The sequence below is a fragment of the Egretta garzetta genome, unplaced genomic scaffold, assembly GCF_000687185.1.
Source record: "Egretta garzetta isolate BGI_Z169 unplaced genomic scaffold, ASM68718v1 scaffold417, whole genome shotgun sequence".
NCBI classification, from domain to species: Eukaryota; Metazoa; Chordata; class Aves; order Pelecaniformes; family Ardeidae; genus Egretta; species Egretta garzetta.
The window spans coordinates 1,606,506-1,628,618 of record NW_009260227.1 but is presented as its reverse complement, the minus strand read 5'-3'; the positions used below and the strand labels follow the sequence as shown (position 1 = coordinate 1,628,618).

Below are 22,113 nucleotides of genomic sequence, written 5' to 3'. Positions count from 1 at the left end.
GCAATTCTCTGCATTCCTTAAAAAACAAATTAGATTATGTTAGCAGGGGGAACACAACACTTCCAAGCACCACAACACCACTTTTAAGGAAAAAGTTTTCACTAGTTATGAATTTTGTGCTAGAAAGAACTTGGTCTTCTAAAGAATGTGAACTGCAGTTGCTGTGATTTTTTTTTTTCCTCCTGCATGGGTATTACATTTGTTCTAAACACAGGCCAGAGCAGGCTGAAGGGATGCAGCCATCAGTATCAGGCAGTTTAGGGTTCTTCACATCTCTAAAACAGCTCTCCCGAACTTGCATATACCTGCCTTCACATGCACTGGGTTCTGCTGTCACAGCATTAAACTTATCAGGGTCCTAGAAGCTGACATCCAGAGGCAGAAATCCCTGAGGCGCCAATCACAGACCTTGCAAACACAACTGTCAATTCCGCTGCACTCAGTGATTACCCATTAGGGCCTAAATCATAATCTGCTGAGCCTGACCTCTCTTCTAAACTAAGCCAAATAAGCAGGATGAATACTGTAACTTTCCACAGCTGTTTCTGTACCATCACATGGTGTTTTTAAACTTCGCTACCCAAGACTAGACTTACTATTTTCTAAATATTGAGATTTTTTACATTATTCCCCAAAATACTTCATTCCCCTTGTAAGGAAGGAAAGCCGTTTACTAAGACCCCAGACCTGTTTCCAGGTTTGTCTGTTTTTCTCCTGGTGGTAGTGGCCCTCCTGGTGGTAGTGCTGACCCTAAATACAGCGGCGACGGTTCAGTTCCATACGGATTTGAAAATCCTGGAGGTGCAAAGCCAGCTCCTGGACCAACAGGCTGAGAAGCCACTGAATAGAAAGGGACACTTTGGACAGCTTCCTGGTCACCCGGAGGAATCATAGCAGCTGACCCATCAAGGACAGCCTGAGGTACTGCAGCACAAAAACAGTTAGAGAGTTATAACTAAACAGAAATTCCTCTGTGTGAACCTTTTACCCTATGAATAAAATGATACAATGAAGAAGTCAAATCTCACTGTTTCTACCACCCTCTTAAGTGATTTCTTATACCAGAAACCCAAAACATTTGTTTTCTCTGTCACGAAGAAGGATATGAAACACTAACCTGAAGGCATCAGCTGCACGCTTTGCATCTGTTGAGCCATATTGGGTAACAAGGATGCTAGCAATGCATTTTCAGCACTGGGACCCACGTCACGGCCAACTCCTGCCCCATCACATTGACTAGCATGGTCTAATTCAGAGCTTGGTGTACTACATGCATACGGTGGTGGGGTGGATCTGTCTGTGTTGTAAGCTATTGCACCCTCCTGCACAAAAAAGCAAGATCTTATTAACTGTACCAGACATTAAGTTCATAACCAAGGGAGCATATAACAAATGAAATCTTAAGAATGAAAACAGCACACAGGTTTTTAAGTCAAAAAATGGGTTGTCAGCCATTTGCAGACCAAGTTCAACCAAAACATCTAAATTTTTTTTTGTTTGTGGGTTTTTTTTGTTTGTGATTTCTGTTTTTGGTTTTTTGATGGAAGCTTAGCTAATTAGCTAAAGGTTCAAATTTCTAACAGAGCTCTTTAAGTGATAATTATTTCCACTCTGGTACAATGTAGCTACACTAATTCACACACAATTTCTTTTTTTCTGGCAAGCAGTTCCTCTGCATACAGCAAGAGTTACCGCAACCTAACAAGCCTTGCAAATCTCCTTGCCTTGCAGTACTAAGAAAAGCGGGTCTTATATAATGTACACCACACTTTGACTATTCCATATTGAATCTTAGGGCAGTAAGGGTGGTAAATCCACTTGGTTTAAATCCTAACACTTGCGCTTTACAACATAAATATATCATAAGATCACTTCGTATGTTTCTGTAATTAGCAGTATGAACAAAACCATTTAAAAAATTGGATTTACAGTAATCCTTAGAAGACAATACTTCATGTTGAAAAGTACATTCTGTACCTTGATCTGTCCATCCACATGTCGAAGCCTTATTAACCATGAAGGTTCAATAAAAGATTCCTGTTCTGGTTTTTCTTTTATCTGTGGGTCAAACAGGCGTAGTTGTGATGACATCTAGAGAAGGAATCATAGTAAAGTTTAAGTTAACCAGCCAACAGAGGCAACTTTAACCACAGCTTACCACCTACAATATGAAGCCACAAATACTTAATTCTTTCTTATGTTACCTGAATTAGCTGGCCAATAAGGACAGGAGAATAGTAATGCGGATCTTTAAGGACAGTTCTGGAAATCACTTCACAATAATGGAAAGCCTGAGCAGCAAGTCCCATTTCAGCTAGTCGGCAAGCATAGATGAATTTGAAAACCTATGGAATGCAAGCAGGTGAAATAAACCAAGGGACCAGAACATTTTTAGAAGTATCAAATGAAAGGCAGTCTGTCTTTTCAGTTGAAAGCTCAGATATCCCACTATCACATCTATACTAGGCAGGAAAAAAAAAAAAAATAGGGAAAAAGCGTTCAGTTCTCCTCTTCCACCCAATGTATCCAATGGAAGTTATCTACTTGTCTACAGCTAGTGCTAACACATTCTGCTGGATTCTTCTTTTGGAATATAGTTACGATAACAACAAAATTTAAATTCAGAAGTTCAGAATGTACAGATGAAAAATGTAAAAAGGAGATTTAAGTGACAAGAATAAAAACGCTATCTCACACTACATTATCCACAAATATTTCAGGTTACAATGGATAAAACACCTGCTGTGCAGAACACAGCACATGAGAAATTAAAACCTAGCATAAAACCTGCCAAAATAAAAAAAAATTAAAAAAGAGAAAGAAAAAAACCAGCTCTTCACCTGGAAGTTGGGCAAGCAGCCAGGCTGAGTTCCTAGTGACTGTGCATATTCATAGGCTTCTGTTCTTTGAATGGCTTCATTGGTGGCAAACTTAAAAAATGGCAAGCTATTCGGGAGTGGGAGAGGAAAAACATTAATTAACAATGAGAATATATATGCTGACAATAAATAAAGACTATCAGAAATAAAGTCAGAAACATAGCTCTATTAGACACACAGTATCAATTACTTCTACTCCTCAAACAACGACAGGGCATCAAATAGTTATCTCAAAACCAGCTGTGGCTAGTGATGACAAGGGGAGCAGTGTAACTCAGTCTCTCAAGCTATTAAGCTTTTATTTTTGCATCTAAAAAATAGTGTTTTTAAAAAAAAAAAAAAAAAAGGATAGCCAAACCTATGATTTGATCCAATTAAGACAAGCTTTGTTGTCTTCCTTGTGTAAACTCCAAAACCAACTTGGGCCATCAGGTAACAAAAATGAGCAGCATCCAGCAGGCCTTTAGAAGCTGTAAAGAAATAAGCGACAGAAGTCAGGATATTTCCTCTCAGTGGCACACTAACTCAGTGTCCCATATTATTTTGCCTTTGCATTCAAATACTTTCACAACAGAGACATGCCCATATAAAACTGTTCCGCTTTACATTTTACACATCAATTGCTTGTTTTCAAAAAAATAAGCTGAGTAATTAAAGCTTTCAGAAAGCTTTTCCTTCAGTCATCACCCTGTTCATTCCCCAAGAGTTACCAAGAGTGTCTCCCATGGTAGCAATGGTCCTGGATTCCAAGTCCACATTATTGGTCAAGTTGGATAACACCATCGCTAGATGAGGCCTCCAGTCTCCCCATTTCTCATCTCCACAGCACTAAAATGAGAAGAATTACTTAGTCAACTAAGTGACTGGAGCTCTGCATGGGTAAGTGTTTCAACCTAAAAAGGACTATAACAACTTATCTGACAATTCTAGGAAACACAGATGGAAAGATTACTGTTGTGAACTGCACTACTCACTGCAGTACCTCTTTAGTTTCACCTACAGCTCACACTTGAATCTTACCGTGGATGCAGCTGGCATCCTTCCAGACATGAGCTGGTAAACAGTCTGCAGAGGGTCATTAATTGGGAGACTGTTGGCAAATCTACAGAGACATTGTACAGAAAAACAAAAACACAAATGTGAGGTAAGCAGTTAAAGTGTACTTGAACACTCAGTGGCAGTTAATCTAGCTTAGTTTAAGAGGAGGAAATGCTGTTTGAAAATACTACACTGAATATGCAATTGCCTGGTGGATAATGTTCAAAAGCAAAACACTACTAGTGAACTGGATCTGCTACTCTGACATAGGTCAGTCCAAGCTAGCAAAAACCTCTGGATTCTCCCCATGCCAGCTGACTAGACTTAGTACGTGATTTGACAAGCTCAGGAAGCCAAGAGAAACTTTTTCTGTCTACAGACAATGCGTGCACAAAACACATCTGCTTCTTTCAGGCAAGGAGAAAGAAGGGTGTGACAGAGTTATTTGGCTTTAATAAAATTGACAGTTGGGTTTTTGCACTTTTTTTTTCAGAGCTTGACTAACAACACCTGTCAAGCAAGCCCACAGGCAACACTGTTCAAATACCCCTTAAATGGGACAAATGGCATGGAATAACTTCTCAGGTTTAAGTTTATGGCCAGAAGGCCTGAGAATAAAAAGCTAACAGATGACAACTGAACATACAGGTAAAAATCAAAGCACAATTCTTGCATAAGCTACTAAGGATAACTCATGATTTTGACACTAAGATTTCTGAGCACCAAGTCTCTACTCATAAGCAGAATAGGTAGTCATATTGTACTAATGAACTAGCAAAATAGTACCTGGTCATAACTCTTGCGTGTGTTCTGCTGTCCATTTTGCTGGCGAGTAGCAGAGCATGACCCCATAAACCATGCTTCATGGCAGACTCCAAAGCATCCTAATTAATACAGAAATTAGTTTCCTGGGAATAACTTAACATACTACTCAGATAAACAATGATTTTTACAGTAGTACTTTGTGACTGAATGAAAAAATGTTTGTTTAGATCAAATACTAAACACATCAATACAATTTTGATTTACATTATAAACTGTAGGGCATAATATTTTTCTGTACCAGTGTAGGTGTGGTGCCATGAAATATTATAGGCACTGCAAGTTGCAAAAATGGTTTCAATTAATGCTTAGAGCCTTAAGATTTGTGAAAAATAAGTAAACAAAATAAGATACATGCAGTATTTGGAACAAGCATTCACCTTCTTGCGGCCATAAAGCAGCAGCTCTCTGAATCTCTCTGTCTCTTTCTCAAGGCTGTCAATTGTGGTTATAAGACTATCAGTGAGAAATGAGAGCTGAGCTTCACCCGATTCCTCTTCCACTTGTTCCAAAGCCTCATTAGTGAAATCAATCAGATTTGCCTCATTAGGGGACTTCCCAGGAAGCCACACTGTTTTATGATCTCGGAGCAAAAGTTCAGCCAAGTCTGTTCCCACAACAGTCTATATATGTAGAGAAAAAACAAAAATAAAAAATACATTATTTCAACATTGCCTTCATTTCGTCACTTCAACAACAACGCGTAAATATCAGCGCCTCTGAGCACCCGAGAACAAGCGATCAGTTTACCTGCTCCATCCAGCTGTGAACTATCCCAAGATAAGTCACTCTACACATATTACTGTCTGTTACATAAATACCATTTTGTCTATAAAATATCTTAGACTAGATAAAATTGAAGCAGTGAGACATACCCCATTCTGCCTGCACAATAGTACAATAAAGTCCCAAAGCAGACTTGCAGACTCTTTGTCGATTAAATTTTCATTCTTAAAGCACTGTGTAGCTTTATTTTGTGCAAAATTAATAACATCCACTTTATGGGTGTCATCCCTGAAAAAAAAGCGAAGAAAAAAAAAAGAAAAAAAGTTTTCAGTGAGACAAGTGTAAACATTCAGATCATTACTGTGATTAGTGTGAGGAACAAATTTAAAGCTCGGGTATTATTTAAGCAGTTGAAGAGCGACAAATATTTTAAGTCAGTTTAAATCTTGTAAGTTGCAGACAATTAAAAGTTTGATGAAGAAATGAACTCTGAATGCATGAAAGTTATTTCTGAAATCTGTAAGAACATACTTAGCAAGAGGACCGGGAAATGCTCTCATCTCTTCTTGCTCTGGAGAATGTTGTAACATAGTCTAAAACACAAACATAAACCGTAAGAAATTCTTGTAACAATGAATTATGCTTTTTAACAATAAAAACCCCAGGCCTGAACATAACCCATAGTGTAATTAAGCCTATTGCTCTTAAACAAAATACATGAGGTGACTTGCAACCTGCACAAGGATAATAAATGATGAAATCTACTTTACATGGAAGTCATTCTGCAGCAAAATATAAAAATCTTCCTCACATCTCCTTAACCATAGAACAAAATCATAGATCCATTTAGGTTTGAAAAGACCTTTAAGATCATAGAGTCTAACCATAAACCTTACACTGCCAAGTCCAATAATTTTCCTGATGCTGTTCTAGTACTTGCATACAGTTCTACTTTCCTTTAGTGATATTTTACCAATGAATTCTACCCACATCACATAAGCCCATCCTTCCATATGTTACATGACTTGAATATTGCATTTCTTTGTAGCGGCACAAGAAGAATGAAAATATACCCACGATATTTAATCCCCAGTCCATCTAGATAGCAAACAGTCCTTAGCCCTGCAGAGAATGTACGAGGACAATGTTGTCTCTATGAAGAGCAATACATTAGAAACAAATCAACACAACTCCAGCCCTTCTAGGATATAAGGATTTTACCCAAACAAAACGATAAGGAGCTGGACGATCTGATCATGACTATATCATCTCTCAGAGGAAAAGAATTTTTAAAGTTGCTGTTTTACTTATGATCACAGCCTAAACAGATAAATAGAAAGATACACGAGTCGACATATAAAAAAAGAAAGTCAGGAAGCTATAGATCCAAGTTCCCTACTCCCCTTCCAAAAGAAAGACCTATATTCCACCACCTCCTTTTTCTCTTTCAAACTTTACCTCCATACTGTGTATTTCAACCAGAGCTGGCTGTCCTTCCGAAGGCAGGTTTGGCAGCACTTTTATTAAGAAGCCCCCAGGGCCAAACCTAGTACAGATATGAGGCACTGAAAATTTCTCAGGCGTTGAGGGCCTTAAAGGTGCTGAAATGGGAAGAAAGGATAAAATAAGAACAAGTAACATGTCTTGCAACTAAGTAAACTTGCTGATGTATTTATCCAATACAGTAATCCTGCAATACCAGTGGAAAAATCTCTGCCATTCAACTTGGCTAAACTTTACAAGCAACAATTAAACACTTCCATTATACTCCCAAAGATCTTCTGAAGATTTGCAACAACAAGAACAAAACTAGACTACAGAACTTTAAAATCCTCTTATTTTTTCAATGCGGGGCTTTGATTGTTTGTATCAGACACGTTTCTGTGATCTCTGTACAAATATAAGACACATCGTCAGAGAGCTAACGATATACTTCAACATACTCTGGAAAAGCTTTTCCAGACAAACAGTGTTTTGTTCCACACTGAAAGGGTAAGAAAAAATTATGGAAAATCTGAAGCTTAATTTAAACTTTAATCATCCCCCATGAAGCACAAGCAGTGTAGTTAAAAATCTATCTGAAAATACATTTACAAATGGAAGTATGCAGTATTTAATAGCAAACACTGTCTAGCTACTACTGTTCTGTGATGTACCCAGGTTTCAGCAAGCAAGTTATCCTTACACGAACAAAGTTTTGTTTCCTTTTCAGTGTGTACATACAGTGTAGAACAGCTTTTTTTGTTTCCTGTTAACAGGCTCAATACATGAAAGGCATCTCATACACTACAAGTACTAACAGAAGTGCAAACTGCTACTGGTAGACAACCTCACAAGCTCAGTGCCTTCCCTCCTCCTTCCCCAACGGCGCCAATACCTTGTTCTACAGCTGACCATCCGGTTTCAGTCGGGTAGCCATAATCTGTAAAAGGCTGTTGGCCATCAAAGTTAGCAGCATATCCGCCATATGGATAATCTGTGTGGAGCGACACTGCCTGCACAGTAGTTTCATACGTATTAGCCGTTAGATCATGATTACTTCTATACAGCTGGCTCTAAATAGATCATATTAGTAATTGTTAGCAGAGTGCGTGAAGTTACACAAGGCAAGCAATACTGCAAGCATGACTCAAGACAGTAAGCATTCCCCCCTGGCTTTGGTTCTCTATACTGTTTATAAACCAGGCTTGCTACATCACTGCATTTGAGAAACCTACCCTGCAACAGACCTGCAGCAACAGGCTATGGAAGATAATTAGTACACCTTAGTGCTCTCCCTCAGTGTTTTAACTACCATTTGATCTGCTCACATTCAAGTAGGTTCAGTTCTCTCATGACAGAATGTCTATGTGCTTGCGTGAAGAATAACATTACAGAATGAGTTACAGGTTCAAGAGTTGCTGTATCAGCAACTATGGATCAGAATCAACGTTCACCTCTGCTGTAACATTTTGACAGAAAATCTCAACTGATTAAACCTGATGAATGCCTGAATGACTTCGGGTGCCTAAATATTAATGCCTAAATGATGTCCAATATCACTTCCAGCATTACTAAATGAGTTGGGAGTTCAGACTGGAAAACCACCTAAACTTCCAAGAAACATGATGAAGTAACACATGAGACTACAGCTAAAATGACACACTCCACTAGCAAAGACTTGTACCTCAAAAATTACCCAAATAATATCTATGTTTTCCAGGTATTCATACTTATGGCGTAAGTAGATGAGTAATCAGTTAGATTTGGGTTTTGCTTTTGAAGTCAAAATAGCATCATACAAATATGGGAGTTAAGTCTTTTAATGGATCCCGAGTTCAGTAATAGCATTCATGCTTGTGATGAGAAAAACGACACAACACTGAAAGCCAGACATATTATCAACTGCAGCCAAGCACAGTAAGGGCAAAGTTCTCACAAACAGCAAATGGATTCAGTAGAGGAAATTTTCCATTTCTCTGTGTGTGGCAACTTGCACAGCTGAGTGCTGATTTTGGTTAAAGTTCTCTTGACAACTGTGATAAATATTAAGTTCAAAACTCTATTACAAAACAGCCTTAACTTACAGAATAAGTTTTCAAAATACATATTCCCCAAGCTAAACCCAGAAATATTTCCGTATTTCTAATGTTTCACCCACCCCTAACATAGAGAAAGACCCAACTCAGCCAATGTGACCCTTTGAAACTTACTTGTTGAGAGCGAGAGCTGAAACTACTCTGGTGACTGTGAACACTGCGGGAGCTACGCAGACTATGACCAGAATGCTCACTGTGGACACTACGTCTATCAAATTCATCACCATAAGGATCTCTATGGGGTTCAGATTCATCATCAAAACTTCCAGTAAAACGAGGATCGTATCTCCAGTTATCTTCATATCGGTCATGTCTGAAGAAGAAACATACAAAGCAAAAATGAACACAGCCACCCGTATCCCTGAGGAAAGTGACTTTACTGCATACCTGTCAAGAAGACTGTACCTATCTTCAAAAGGGCTTTTAGATTATTTCCTAGATTGAGGTTTTTATTACAGTAAACAAACTGACATTTCTTCAAGAAGTTCATCCAGAATATTCAAGATCAAGACCAACATCATACTCAGAGTCTGTTCTAGGAAAACCCACAGACCGCTCACCCAAGCTAAAAACAAGTCCTACTGCCTTAAATCCTTCTCTTAAGAGTGATGTGACAGCTCATCTGTTCTTCCTCAATGACCTGTGTTAAAACTACCGAAATTACCAGCAACATATATCTGTGAAATGTGCAATACTCCATCTTGAACAGTCTGTTGCAGGATGCGTCTGCATTTCTAGAGAATATTGAGAGGATTTTACTTAGACAGCTGCACTATAGCCTGAAATTCTGATGCCTGATACAACTATTGCCACAGTTCATAAATTTTGAAGGCTTTGGGGCAGATCTTCAGCAAATACAGTAGTATTTCTGTTAGTGCACAAGCAAAGCCTCAGCCTTTGCCTTAATACCTACTGCCGTAACTTAATTTTCTGGTGACGCATTTGACTATGGGGGACCCAGCCCTGAAAAAACCAATACCAGATTCTCTGATCATCATCAGCACCTAGGCCCTGTGCTGTCCTAGATCTGGAAAGAGCACTGAGAAAACATGGATCAAATGGACAAACCTGTTGCCATATGGATACGCTTCTCTCTTCTGGTAAGGGTTGTGTTCACCATCATACCAATACCTTTGATCATAACTTCTAGGATCTCTGTACCTGGGGTCATATGCTGATGAGTAACGTTCCCAGCGACTGGGATCTTCAGAAAAGAAAAAGAAATGGTTTTGGTATTGCAAGCTGCTGCCTATAACCTTCTTCTACTCCTTTCTCTTTAATTACATGCTGATTTGGTCCTGAAGCATATGGCAAATCCCAAATAATGTCCACTAAACCAAAATATGTCCGCTCATTTTTAGTTTAAAAAAAAAAAAAACACCACACTAAAAAAAAAAAAATCAATTTCACACCTTTCAGAGAAACATGGTTATTATAGTTAGCTATGTACTCTTGAAGGGACAGTGTTACCATCAGACAGATAGATCTTTCCTAACAACTTTAAAACTTGATCATAACATGGTAATAACAAATATTAACAGAATCTTTATGATCAGTCTTCAGAGTGTTGCGCTAAATGTCTCAGGATGCAGACAGATATTGCTTAAAATCCTCCCAGGCACTACACAAGCAATTATCTTCAGGTTACCAACGCCAGTATGTCTCTGTGAGGATTCAGATAATTATGGACAAAACCAAATTCCAGTCATGAGTCAATTTCTATTTACACCCACCTAAAATTTACTTTAGAAATCTGCTTGCAGCTTACACACCAAGGATACACCCCAGTGAATGGTAGGCTTGCAACACACTGAAGAAAACTATTCTGTAGATTTACAATGGTGTGCTTTCACAATGGAAAGGCAAATTGAAGGCTGGTAGTGAAGAAGAAACTTAATTTATTTCTTATTTAATACTTCAAATAAAAAACATACAGGAAGGATGGCACAGTATTAAGAAGTGAAGCAGGCCCAAAGATCAATTTTCACAAGTACAGCTTTTTTCTTGCTGGTTGTGGAAAGGATATTGGTTTTATTAACATGGAAAAAGATAATAATTCCCTGATCTTAAAGTTCCTCTTCCCCATAAATTTGTGTTTAACCTGCAGTTTTCTACTGAAATATTCAGAGTTCATTTTGACACTTTACCTCCATAATCATAGGAGTTTGGGTAATAGCCTGGATAATAATCACTCCATCCACTCTTTGTATAATAATCTTCAGAATACCCTTGCCTGAAAGAAAGCACACAGGTATAGAAAGTTATTATTGCTCCTTCAATCTCTTCTAAAGTCAGAAGGAGATATGAAGAACTACATGCCACACCTCATTAGGTACGGTTTCATATTTAAAATAATGCGTTCACAGGAAAACAAGGAATCATAAAATTAAGACTTTACAAAGCAATATATCACTAAGTTGTTGTGTGCCACAAAAAGCTGACAGCCTTTGCTATACGATAATTTAGTGATTTTTGTAAACTGCTTTGGTGATAAGTTTAATTACTTACAGACAATTAATCACAAAAGCTACTGCTATAATTAGCATCCTTTGAGTTGCCTCAACAGAGAAGTCAGTAACCTAACAAGTAATGAAATAATTGCTCCCTCAACAGTGTTTTGTTATACATCTTATGGTGATGAAAAGAGGACTGTGGTCTGGCAAAGAGGTCATGAAAATGGGTCAGGACACGAACTAGCACTCAGACAATTCTGAACAGAGGGTTTCAGCCTCCAGGGCTGCCATTGTGGTGTGCATCACCAGCGCTGAATACAGTCAGAAAAGAAACAAAACCAAAACACACTACATCGTTCTTTGGGTATCTGATCAAAGAATTCAATATTGTATCACCCTGTACAACTTGGAACTGATACCAACCTGTGGCTGGCAAGCACACAGAACATTAACATTGTAGGGTTTGCACTGCTGTAATCCCAATTGCTTTAGTTCCATTCTGCACTCAGTCTGCTTCTCAATCTTAGCTTTTCAGTAGATTCAGCAATGTTTTGAGTGTTAGCACAACCTTACAGTTAATAATTCAGTGAATAAATGAGGTAGCATTAAGATGTAATTGTAACACAGCACATCACTACACAACTAATTCCAGGCATCTTCTAGGTTCTTACCCTTCTCAATAGGCTTGGATGGACAGCAGCGTGTAGGAAAGGCTTGTTTTTCATTTGAGCAAATAGAGAACTGAATAGCAGAAAATACTTATTTACAGAGCCCACATTAGAATACTGATTGTCCAAATGAACAGAACAAGCACAAGAGCCTGACTAAAACCAACACATCAAAGTAAGGGTCAGTGCATATACAAAAGGTAACTAGAATACTTTGACAGAAAAAGATGTGGCCATTACTTGAAAAATCATGAGCCTTTATTATATGGCATTTTTAGGACACCATCCCACAATTTCTGAAAAAAAGCCAGAAGAAGAATGTTAGATTAAAATGTAGTGTGTCTACATATATGTACATACACATATATGTATATACATGTACATACATGTGTTATGTATATACATGTATGTCTGTCTCCACATGTGCATATATACACGTGTATACACTCACAAACACACCTGTGTATGCATACATGCACAGGAGGTAAAGATATTTAGTGCCAATGTGGAATGATGGGAACTTTCATGCTCCTCTACAACTGATCGTACAACTGATAGGGCAAACTCTGAAGTGGCCAAGCCAGTCAAGTGATGCTCCTCCCCGGAACGTGTGGGAAGTTTGCTAACACAGCACCTACCTCTGCAGAGGAGATTTGATCTTATCACATCAGGTTTATCCACCCAGCCAATCTTCTCAGTCTCCTTCACAAAGATGCTATTTCCCTCCCCAAACAGAGTTTATAGAGCTGCATCATCAATACTGGTACATTAAGGGCAAGTTTCAGACACGCTATCACACTGACTTTGCCACTGTTAGGCTCTGCTGCCCGGCAGTACCATACCACAGTCTACATCCGTCTGCACTGTCACGTCACACGTGTCACAACACTGACAGAGCTCCTCGTAACAGGCTTTGATCTGCCCAGTGCCACCTATCGGAATTTCACCTCTTATAAAAATAGTACGTAAGAAGAGTACACACCAGGAAGTGCTACTAGAGGTTATTATCTCATTACAAGATCTCACAGTGCCCTTCGATTCGCTTCAGAAGATGAGAAAAGTTATCACATGCAGCTACAGCCATTGTTTTGTACTGCTCAAGGCCAATATACACCTCCTATAATCTTCTGGGGGTGCTAAGCAAAATGTTATGGTTTTAATTTGAAGACTGCTCCTTGAGTAAACTAACAACAAGAACAGACAAATACTACAAAGGGTTTCACCATTTCCAGACAGATAACTGGGGTTCTCTCTTGGAAAACTGCAAAACCACCCACCAGATAATGCAACAGTAGCACTTTGTCATTAATTTGAAGTTCCTACAAATTACTTATGCAATAATCATCAGAAAGCAGTAATCCTGAAGGTGATTTGCTGCTTCTTTCTTGAGAAATACGAGAGATTTCATTTAATATTTGCAAGTAGCACGTGAACACATTGTTTCCCTCTCTCAAATTTTTTATTTCATATAATCAGACAGACCAAGTCTTTTAAGTTTTCCTAATTCATGTGCTACCTACATCAAAACCTGTAGTGAAGTCAGTGGGTGAGACATGCCTATGTAGCACCTTTGCTACACAGACCAGAGTCTGGGAGCTTTGTGAGAAAGCTTATCCACACAGTTGAAGTAATCATCAGACAAATTAACCCGACACAGCACCAGGATGTTTTCATCATTCACTATCTCTCTCTTCTGAACATCTGAAACGCTGTGTATCAGCAGGCCGCACATACCGCTACACTTGTGAGGCAAATCCCAGACGAGTGTGCAAAAGCACCCTTTATGAACAGAAGCTGGGGCCACTGCTTAAGTGCCAGCCAGAAACTACACTAGTATGATTAACAAACCCATGGCCTACACTGCTCTTTCACAGCACACATGAAGAGCGAACCTCAGCACCGAGACCATCGCAGCGACTGCCTGCCTGGCAGAAATGCCAACAACCACCCAGAGAACTGAATGAAAAGGGTAATAAGGCTTTAGCGACAGAAAAGACTGCGGAATCGTATCCTTTTCAGACGTGGCATGTGATACCGTCCGTTCCTATGGCAGCACACAATGAGTCTTTCAACTTCCTCACCGTGGCTTATGCTATAAAACTTCAGCAGGCATCATTACGCTCACTGCTTCAGGGTATACCAGATCTTTACTCAATTTAGGAATTGCATACCTAGAAGACGGCCTGTCAGAGCAGTGACTAGCTCTGGAACTAGGACGTTCAGGCTCAGAATACCGATAGCTCCCAGGCTCCATATAAGCAGTGCTGGTGCTATCATAGGGTCTGTACCGCGGGTCATACTGTCCGTAGCTATCCTCCTAGAAAAGAGATTGACACATAAGGTAAGAGGCTTCCCGCCTCCAAGAATAAACCTTTAAAAACAAACAAATCACCATACCCACCACAACTGTGATACCTGAAGAGATGCAGATCAATGGATGACAGTATAACTTTTGATACCTGTTGTGGCAAGTTACACTCAAGTCTATTAATATCCTAAACTTCAGAAAGAAAACATCAAGTTCAACCACTATGCTGGCCACTCTGCTAAACTGTCCATAATTCAGGCAAGCAGATGGGAACCAAACTTGAACACCTGGGTAGCTGAGACAGTTATAACTGCCAACTTTTTCCAAAGAACCAAATCAATTGCTGTCAGCTGACATCTGTGCCAACTGGAATTGGTATTAGCAACTATACTAAGTTTTAATAATCTTTGTAATGTAAGTTTTGTTACTGCTACCTGGATTTTCCCTCCAATTAAATGCTTAACACGAATGCTACACCAAATGCTGATCACGACACAACTGTTTAAACTTGTTAATTCAAAGATGAAAATTACTAATACATACTGAGAGGGGAGGAAGGTAAAAATAAAAATTTACCATGTAATAAAGATGAGATGCTGTTCTGGGGTCTGCAGGAGGATAAGGTGGCGGATATGGAGGCTGGTAAGCATCATAAGGGTGTCTATAGTAGTAGTAAGGGTTCTGGGGTGGACCAAAGGCATCCTGAGGAGTCTGAGGCAAGGGTGGACGCTGCAGGTCTTGTTGCACATTTGGTGTGACTGACTGACTGGTGGTGGTAGAAGGGGCTGTGGAAGTTGGAGCCCCCGATGGCTGTCCAGACACTGGCTGCTTATCAGGACTCGTCTGATCGTACCCTGTTGTCAGCTGTGATGAACTTGCCTCTTGGGGACCCAGAGGTTGCGGATGGTTACTCAGCACCTGGTTCTCACGCTGCTGTGATGCCTGCATGGCTTTAGTCCCTGCAGCAATCTGGTAGTTTGAAGGAACTGCGGACTGCCCAGAAGACGTTGGTTGCTGCATTTGAGCTGCTTGCATTTGTGGTTGAGATGGCAAAGATCCCTGTACAACTCTGTCTGATACAGCCTGATGCTGTACATCTTTTGTCACCTGTTGATAGAAATGTTGTTTGTCATGCATCTCAGGACCCACCTGACCAGCACTACCAGCTGACTGTTGAGGATATACTGGACCACCAGCAAGTGACTGATTATGCACCTGTACAGAATTACTTGCACTGCTTTTCTCCAACGTCCGTGACACTGAGAAGTCGAGTGCTCCAGTACCTTCTTCTTTGCTATTTGAATGATTTGCAGAATTATTAGCCTGTACTACAGAATTAACAGGGGAGACTAGTGCACTTGCACTTCCACTGGGGAGACTCGTCCCAGGAGAAACGGAGGAGTTAGACCCTGGCTTGCTAGCAAATTCAGGAACAAAACCTTCCATATTAACATTCTTTTGCCCTTCTGGAGCCAAATTAAGCGGAGTTTTCATAAGCAAGTTTGCAGGCTGATTAGAAGCAGCATCAGAGGAATTAACAGGGCTTTGTAATAAATTATGTTTTAACAGATTAGTATTTGGAAGTGCATTAACTAATAGAGATCCAACTTGCATCACAGGTAATAGCATGTTTTCCCCAGAAATGATCCCACCAGCATGTGAAGTTTGGGGACCCGCTGCAGGCTTGTCCCCAGCCCCAGAGTCCTTCATTGGCTGATTGTTTTCATTGCTGCTTAGCTGATTAGATAGAGAAATAGAAAAATTAATTGGCTGAGCCAAGTTATAGCTTTGATTAGGCTGAGCAATCAGGATAGGCTGATTTTGCAAAGACTCTGTAGGTGGAGAAGACAACAAACTTGCATAACCAGAACTTGCCTGAGACTGAAGTGCCTCCTCTTCTCCCATTTTGGGAGGATTCTCAAGATTTTCAGAAGATATATGTCCATCTTGGGAAAGCTGGACAGCAATAGTCCCTGGTTTACTTGGCTGCTGATTAGACAGGCCTTCTTCTGGTGGCTGAATGACTTCTACAGTTTGCTTGGCAGGTACGTACACTGCAGGAGCAGCAGGAGCCAGAAGAACATTTCCCCCAAAATTAGGTAACTCATTATGAGCCCACAAAGTTGTTGCTGGGCTATCGCACTTCTTAACTGCTCCCTGAGCTCTTGTCGAGGACCTTCTCTCAGATACTGATTGTATGTTTTCCATAACAGGTCCAGAGTGCAACATATTTCCAGCTTCACCAGTGACTGCAAGAGGCAGTGGGTGTACCTGAGGCATGAAAATAGTTTCCAGATTATCTGGTGGCTGTTCAAGATTGCCTGGGGATGCAGCCGGCACAGCTGTATTCTTCTTGATACTCTTTTGGTTTGAGTGGTTCTCTCTTAATTCAACCACCATCTTTGCTTGGTCAATCTCTGCAGGTTTTATACCAACTCCATGGGACCTCACAGGTTCAAAAGAACTATTTGCACTTGTCTGAAACACTCCTGTAGGCTTAGGAGGACTTGGAGTTGGAGGCTGGGATAGATTACCATGGTAGTTCTTGCCCAGGTTTAGCTCACTTGAATCGCCTCCCAAAGGAGAGGAGTCAATCTGTTTAAAGAAGCTCGCAGAAGATTCTTCATCAGGCTTCCCACTTTCTTGCTGAATAAACGTACCAACTTGCTCTTGAGGTCTTACTGAGCTAGAAGCGCTCCTATGGCTAATGTTGCTATAGTTTGAAGACACACTATCTGGTCGGACGGGATGAGGTAACGAATCAGGTGCCTCCAAATTTGGTCCTCCTTCAGCATGGCTCACAACAGCATTCTTTGGAAGCATCTGACCTGGAAAGGATCCATATCTGTACAGATCAGGACCAGCAGCAGGGGATGAAGCACTGATGTTCTGTGGTTCACTTGGCAGCACTTCTTGATTCTGAATGCACTCCAGGTTCTCAACATTTTCATACTGTGACCCACCATTCCCAGACGCATCACCTATACGTGCCTTGTCATCACCAACAAACACAGAGTGCTTAGCAGCCTGTGTCTCCTGCTGACCTACAATTTTAGGAAAGTACTGGACATCCATTCCTTTTTGTACCATCTCATGGGCTGAACCTGTACCAATCTGCGCCTGAGAGAGAACATTAGTTGCAACCCGCTGAGGATGCATTGGCTGGTGATATAAAGATGCAGAATTTGGCTGACAAGCATCGAACTCCGTTTTCTCAACTATGTAATTTTTTTCAGATGAAAGTATTTCTTCATTTTCTGCCTCATCCCCTTTGAAAAACATGGAGATTGTTCCTGAATCTCCATCTGTGGGAATACGTCTATTTGATGTTTCAGACTTATCTGGAGACTGGTTTTTTGAGTTATTTTCCTGAGCTGTGGGAACGACAAAACTGAAGTCTTGCAAGGGTGGTTGTGGGTAAAACTGTTCCTGGTATGGTTGACTTAACCAAGCGTTAGGCATTTCTGTGTTCTGCCTAAACACATTTCCAGGCTGGATGCTGTTCATGTGAAGACTGCTATTTGCGGAGCCATTTTTCCCATTCTTTTCACAGCCAACGGATAAAGGCGCTTGCATGATATTTTGTGGAATACCTTGGTGTACAGGACCCTGCTGTAAGTTTGTCTGTGGAGGAGGATGAGAAGTGCTAACAGAAGACTGAGAAATGTTATGAACATCAATCTGAGAAGACGGCTCAGGACAGGGCACAAAATTTCGAACTGGAGACTGCAGGTTACCTTGAACAGGCCTCCACTGAGACACAGGCTGCTGAAGAGGTGGAGGGAAGAACGCTGTTGCACTGGGTCCTGAAGGAACATCATTTGGATCTCTACTAACATCTCGTCTACCTCCAGGTTTGTTTGACGCAGACACCATTCCAGGATGCACACTGAAAGAATTTTCAACTGCTGCTCCTGTATTATAATGCAATGGTACTGCAGAACCATGGAGTCCAAGATCCGCATTTGGATGCACCTCTGTAGTACTATTTATAACATATCCTGGGGACGGCGAAGGAGTCGGAACATTAGAAAATGTACTGGTATTTATTCCTGGTTGAGATACAGGAGCTGATAAGGACGTATGCGGTCCATGAGGATTGTCCCCTGTGTGTGACGGTGAAGTATGCGGAACAGCTGGTTGAGGAAACACAGCTGGGGAAGAACTTTGCATAACCAATGCATTGCCCTTGGATGGATTATCTAAAGGGGAACCCTGTGGAGTTTGTCTGCCAAATGCAAAAGGGTCTGTCACGGGCTGCACTGGGGCAGCTGTTGCATTTGCTCGTTTACTGAGCGAGCTGTTTCTCCAGTACATGTTCCGAGCGATGCCTGCAGGAGGTGGAGCTGTGGCTCCTGCTGGAACAGTCTGTGGAGGCTGCTGCATGATGGCCTTCTAGCAGGGTCAGATGCTAGACAACAAACGAGTAGTGGATGCCGTAGACAGATTCCTTCTTCTGCCCTGTTAAGGCAAACCAGATGACAAGTCAGTTCCCTTTCTCACAATACATGCAGCACTTAAGCAATTTTTATTTTAGAAACAAAATTACTCAAAGAACTCAAAGTGGAAAATATATCTCTTTTCTCCAGAATGCATAATAAATTTACACACTGTATTTCTAAATCCAAGTCCAGTATCAATGAAGTTTAATGTTGTGTGGTAACAATGCACACTATTAACAAATACCTCTAAGTAAAAGTAATCAAACACAGTTCAGTCCTGTACAAATGTTAAAATCTCAGACTGTTAAAGCATCACTGGTATTATACTGTCACACTTCCCCAAATTTGTTTTAAGCAGAAGTATGCATCATAGACCAGACACAGCAGCAGTCAGCCTACAACAGAACCTGCAAGTTCTACGGCAAGCTCAGTTATGAAGAGTTGAGGAATTATTATCTAACTCTAATTCTGGTAGAGGCAATCTTCAGCTCTGTTGCTCAACGTGAATGGACCTTTTTACAGGTAAGATGAGAAGCATCTCAAGAAAGAATTCATCAGATGTTACTCCCCTCAACAGAACACAGTCTGGTTTTGTTTTAATACAGAAAACACTGTGTAGGACAGTCGTATTATTTATTTTGAGAAAGGCATCTGGGTTCTCATCACAAATATTCCCTCTTCCAGATGAATGCTGCATAACAGTAAAACTGCATTTAAGAATATAAAAGACAATCAACTCCTCCCACCTATTAATTTAATCAGTGTTCTTGCTTTAACACTCGTGGGACTTTGGCACAGTATCAGAGTTATAGCTATATTTCAGGGTGGAAAGGACAGGCAGAGAAGTATTCCAACTCTGCCAGCCAGAAGCCCAAACAATGCCAGTTAGGGATTTGGTACACAGGAAGTTCAGTAAATTAACTAGGAACATGCATTTTTCAATATCATCCCCCCCTAACAACCTGGGGAGGAGCGAAGCTAACAAAAATATAGTTCTTCGGTACTTGTCCAGTTCAGCCCAGTGAAGCTTTAGCAACACGCGATAGTCTCATTTTCTAACTGTACAGAACAAATATGGTTTATACCACGTAAAGTACCCATGGCAATTATTTCATACCAGATGCACTTCTGTTCATAGAAGACAGACAAAAGCTGTGCAGCTTTTTAGGGGTTTTGGTCTGGTTTGGGTTTTTTTTTTTTTTTTGGGTTTTTTTTTTTGTTGGGGTTTTTCACAGGAAGTTCAGTAAATTAACCGGGAACATGCATTTTTCAGTATCATCCCCCCATAACAACCTGGGGAGGAGCGAAGCTAACAAAAATATAGTTCTTCGGTACTTGTCCAGTTCAGCCCAGTGAAGCTTTAGCAACACGCGATAGTCTCATTTTCTAACTGTACAGAACAAATATGGTTTATACCACGTAAAGTACCCATGGCAATTATTTCATACCAGATGCACTTCTGTTCATAGAAGACAGACAAAAGCTGTGCAGCTTTTTAGGGGTTTTGGTCTGGTTTGGGTTTTTTTTTTTTATTTGGGTTTGTTTGTTTGGGTTTGTTTTTTGTTGGGGTTTTTTTTGGGGGGGGGTTTGTTAAGATTCAGCCTCTTGTCAGTAAGATTAATACAATGGGAAGCCAGAAAAGTCAGACATTTGTAATCACGCCAAAATTTTAACAGCTATAGAGAAGTTCAAATGCAAACCACTTCTGGTTTCTGGTAAGAAAAATACATAGTGATTGAACACTGCGTAACTATATGTATTTCATAAAGATTTATAACTAAAAAATTCCAATAAAAAGCATAGTGACCAGTACCACAGCACGATCTATACAGACTTTATTGGACATCAGTACAACTTACCCTAGGGAAAAATCTCTCATCACTGCAGAATCCAACAGTCCTATGTATAATCCAGGTCCCTCTTCCAGAGGGCCTGAAGTACTAGTCAACAGAGACAGAATCTCTCAATTTCTCCCCCATATCCATATATTCCATAGCCATATCTTAGGAGTTTGTAAATTTGTCAAAATGGGAAAGAAGACCAGAAACTGACTTCAACAGAAAAGCATTAAATCAAAAGCTTCATTAGTTTCATGCATTTTTTGCACTGGTCTTCAGCATTCTTTGTAAAACACAGCTGCCTGTTGAATTCCTAGCAAGGGAAACGTACAAAAAGGTTTTAGTGCTTTGCAATCTTTTCTGCTATTACGATACTGAGGTGAAGGTTTTCCAGCTGGCCATGCTTACTGCCAACCACGTTACCAGGAAACCCTGCCTAAACAGCCACCTCGGTTTCCAGATGCTTAAGGAACCCCAGGCTGTTCTGGACATCCCCATTTATTTTTTTCATCAAGCTCTTTACTGTATTAACCTAACTGCAAAAACTCCTCCCTCCCCTCCAAATAAACTAGTGGTTTTACGCAACATATTGCAAAGTGGGGAGGGAAAAAAGCTGATTAAAACATCTGCCAAGACAGGCACCTCCTGGAAAGCACGAACTTAACTGAACACAACATTGATATCTACATAACAGCTCTGTTCTTAATACAGAAAGTTGTCTCTGAAATGCAGTCGAGCACAAAAGCCAACTGTTTTTACAACTTAAATGCCCACTTCCAAATTTCTAGTGTGGGCTTCACTCCTTACAGTGTCTTATCAAACATACACAAAGAAAACAATCCTAATACTTTACCACATTTTTGCAACAACCAGTACCAGTAATTAGCTCATTAAAATTAAGTGTAGAGTTCTACTTTAAAGCACTGGCTTGCCGTTCCTATAGCGAGATCTGGAATGCTGCGTTACAGAAGTTCAATACGAGGGTATCAGATTCCTTACAGAAGGAAAGTTAATATTAACAGACTGCACACAGTAGTAAAAGCATGCAAGATTTGAAGAGTTAAGTCCAAATAAAATGAATGTGACCGTGTCAAGTAATTTAAACAGAAGATATCAACTCGGTGATACTGACCCTCGCTGCCTCCAAGCCAGTACTAACAGAAATGCTGACTTTAAGACATTTATAAATGAGAAATAACTACGTAAGTTAAGAGCAATCCATCTCGGCTTTATCTAGTTTGGAAATTCTTAACTTTCAGCAGGTTTATTAATAGATAATGCAGAGCAGCCTGCTAAGCATTAGTCACCACAAATAACAATTGCAGAAGGTGTTTCCAGACATGCCAAGAAAATGTTACCGA

General features: G+C 40.2%; 1 protein-coding gene across 8 annotated transcripts; it reads right to left on the bottom strand.

The window, feature by feature from the left end:
• Positions 1-52: 52 nt before the first annotated feature.
• SEC16A (SEC16 homolog A, endoplasmic reticulum export factor) lies at positions 53-21,047 on the bottom strand. Of its 8 annotated transcripts, none has more exons than XM_035897617.1 (20): positions 15,688-18,933; positions 15,049-15,579; positions 14,336-14,481; positions 11,191-11,276; positions 10,112-10,247; positions 9,158-9,356; positions 7,843-8,020; positions 6,924-7,066; positions 5,997-6,058; positions 5,615-5,753; positions 5,120-5,362; positions 4,704-4,801; positions 3,900-3,981; positions 3,590-3,707; positions 3,238-3,349; positions 2,841-2,946; positions 2,205-2,345; positions 1,978-2,091; positions 1,118-1,322; positions 54-924 (listed from the first exon to the last, which is right to left on the bottom strand). In XM_035897617.1, exons 1-20 carry the CDS (start codon positions 18,856-18,858, stop codon positions 674-676), a joined length of 6,261 nt encoding a protein of 2,086 aa, XP_035753510.1. In that variant the 5' UTR covers positions 18,859-18,933; the 3' UTR covers positions 54-673. The 8 variants fall into 8 exon arrangements, 7 of the variants coding, with proteins under 7 accessions (XP_035753511.1, XP_035753510.1, XP_035753508.1 ...); XM_035897619.1 differs by having other exon boundaries at positions 116-924; positions 16,348-18,933; XM_035897618.1 differs by having other exon boundaries at positions 53-924; positions 7,843-7,897; positions 15,049-18,933.
• Positions 21,048-22,113: the final 1,066 nt, after the last annotated feature.